The 3,013-nt window shown below is 45.5% G+C and overlaps 1 protein-coding gene across 1 annotated transcript in view; it reads left to right on the top strand.

The window, feature by feature from the left end:
• LOC138964489 (uncharacterized) overlaps positions 1-2,338 on the top strand; it is a 6,987-nt gene extending 4,649 nt beyond the window's left edge. Inside the window, exons 7-8 of the mRNA XM_070336463.1 lie at positions 194-316; positions 1,452-2,338. Coding sequence (XP_070192564.1) covers positions 194-316; positions 1,452-1,665 — 337 coding nt within the window. The 3' untranslated portion in view covers positions 1,666-2,338. The remainder of the gene's footprint in view (positions 1-193; positions 317-1,451) is intronic.
• Positions 2,339-3,013: the final 675 nt, after the last annotated feature.

Genomic DNA, 3,013 nt, shown 5'->3' with positions numbered 1-3,013 from the left:
ATATTAGAAAGAACAAGAACAAATCATGCTCAGCTATAACTCATAATCACGCATTGTAGAGACAGTGTAACCTCCATTTTAAGACTCCCTCCACTTAAAGACCTGCTTTTTTTTTTTTTAGATTTCTGAAGGTCGTTAAAGGGAGGTTCCACGTGTATTTTGCACTGACCACTGCTAATAATTTGTTCTACAGCGTGAAGCCAATGGTCCACTACACGGGTCAGCAGGATGAGGTTCGAATCTACGAGCACCTGGAGAAACCTGCAGGCAGGAACCCGCCCTGTATGCACTCAGAGCACATGGAACATTTTGGACCGTGAGTTCTCCACTGACTTCCACGATAATGAGAACGTATTGTTACTGTAATGTTGCGTTATAATTAAGAACGCATGATACAGTGACCACACTGAAGCAATCTTTCCAAAACGACAAGAAGATTACACACAACACAAAACGGATACTAAAACACGGCAGTCAGTCACAATAGGGTGTAATAAAGTCGCAGTAGCTTCTAACTTGATAGAAAACTGTTTAGATGCGGTCAAAACAGGTTTGCTGGTGCTGATTCACATGAAGATGAAAACAGGGATCACACATAATTGTACCTTAGCGCTCCCTTGGATCCATGAAACGTTGGCTCTGTCCACCCTTGAGTCTGTGGAACCTTGTATCCATAGACCTCATAGGATTAACTATCTCTTGGGCCTTTGGACCCCTGGGCCGGGGTAACGAGAAAGTGACCAACCGGGTGGGAGCCAGCCGAGGTGTAGGATTGGTTGAAATTGAGATTTGTTGTGATTTCAACCAATCAGACCCCGCGGTTTGTTCTCACCCGTTTGGGTAGCGCCCACTTTCGCTTCGTGCCCCTCAGCCCTGGATCCTTCGAACCGTCGAACTGTGGATCCACCCCGCTCCGCCCTTCAGTTCCCTGGCAATGCTAAAGCCCGTCCTTAAATTGAGCCCGAAGTCGGGAGGTCGTGTGTTCGAATCCCGGTCGCTGCCGCCTGGTGGTTTAAGAGTGGAGATTTTTCCGATCTCCCAGGTCAACTTATATGTGCAGACCTGCTAGTGACTTAACCCCCTTCGTGTGTACACGCAAGCACAAGAGCAAGTGCGCACGGAAAAGATCTTGTAATCCATGTCGGAGTTCGGTGGGTTATGGAAACACGAACATACCCAGCATGCCTACTCAACGAAAGCGGAGTATAGTGTGGGAACCCAAATGGGCAAACGAGCTCACACGTAACCAGACAATTCTGGAACGCTGAAGAAAAAAGAAGAAAGAAGAAGAGGCCGAAGTCGAGTTCGCGAAGTCTTTTAACCGAAAACTAAGTGCTAAAGCTTCGAGCGGCCATCTTCGCGAAGTATTCTTCCCGTAGTCGACTTGGCCCAGTTGAGGACAGCTGGTTAAACTCTCCCCTTTTCCACATTCTCTCTCTCTCCATCGCCAGGTCCATACCAAGAGAGGAGTACAAGACCCCCGAGTTCGGCGCCATCAGGACCATGACCAAGTCCGTAGTGATGCACCATCCGGTCCAACATATTGAGAAGCCGAGCAGTGTAGACTACAACCCCTTGCCCTGGACATTCACCAGGCAGCCCTACGACTACCGGTTCATCAATCACTATGTCTATGAGGCCGACAGGAAGGCCGGAAAGACATAGTGGAGCAGCTTCACCAGCTCGAAGATGCCGGAACTGTTTGCAGTTACGTTAACTGTTACGTTGAATTGGCGATGCTAGTTCTGCCGAGCAGGTTACTTCGTGAGTAGGTGTTCGGCGTAGAGATTACGTCTAGGTAGTATGTCTGACTTACAGCAGCAGAATTGCCGGGGATATGCTAGAAGACGTTTGTATCACTTTACCGAGGAGAGGTTTTGATAGAACGGTACTGTGAAAAGTGTGGTTCTTGCATTTTCAGTGCAGAGGTTTCAGCCAGGTAGTTAGTGGAAGCCAGGGAGAAATCAATAGATTCACATCACACTACCAAGACACTGGCATCGTTGCGACTAACACATTATACTTTAAGACTTCTAGCATGAACCTATCACAAGATGACTCATGAGTAGGTCTTGTGATTTCAGCAGAGATTTCAGTCAGGACGTAGGAACGGCTAGTGACCAAATATGCGAAAAGATAGACTTTACCGTGACACTAGAATCTTCATTAGGCCAAAAAAAAAATAGGTCTGTTTACGGTAACCCGACCGACCCTAGTTTTTTCGCGCGACCCTAGACTTTTTTTTGGCATTTGGGGAAAAAAAAAAAAAAAAAAAAATTCTTGTTTTTTTGGCAAAATAACGTAAAAAATATGGTTTTTTGAAAGAAAAAAAAAACTCCCGACCTACCGACCCTATTTTTTTGGCCTATGTTACCGTAAACAGACCTTTTTTTTTTGGCCTTATTACAATACCTTGTAACACCTCCTGAGAAAATCTCATGGAATGATTCATGAGTAGACCTTGTGATTTCAGAAGAGGTTAGAGCCAAGTACGGCTTAGAAGGTCATTGTCATGAAAACAATGTCAATAGATAGACGTTACCAAGACGACAGAAGGTGTCAGTCAGGTATAAGACAATGCGATTTACAGCGAAGTAAATATGGTACCAAGACGACAGAATAGAAGGTTACTCACGAGCAAGCCTTGTAAGGTGTCAGCCAGGTATAGGACAATGCGATTTACAGCGAAGTAAATATGGTACCAAGACGACAGAATAGAAGGTTACTCACGAGCAAGCCTTGTAAGGTGTCAGCCAGGTATAGGACAATGCGATTTACAGCGAAGTAAATATGGTACCAAGACGACAGAATAGAAGGTTACTCACGAGCCAGCCTTGCAAGGTGTCAGCCAGGTATAAGACAATGCGATTTACAGCGAAGTAAATATGGTACCAAGACGACAGAATAGAAGGTTACTCACGAGCAAGCCTTGTAAGGTGTCAGCCAGGTATAGGACAATGCGATTTACAGCGAAGTAAATATGGTACCAAGACGACAGAATAGAAGGTTACTC

The sequence above is a fragment of the Littorina saxatilis genome, linkage group LG1 (assembly GCF_037325665.1).
Source record: "Littorina saxatilis isolate snail1 linkage group LG1, US_GU_Lsax_2.0, whole genome shotgun sequence".
Taxonomy (NCBI): domain Eukaryota; kingdom Metazoa; phylum Mollusca; class Gastropoda; order Littorinimorpha; family Littorinidae; genus Littorina; species Littorina saxatilis.
This window is presented reverse-complemented; position numbering and strand designations above follow the sequence as displayed.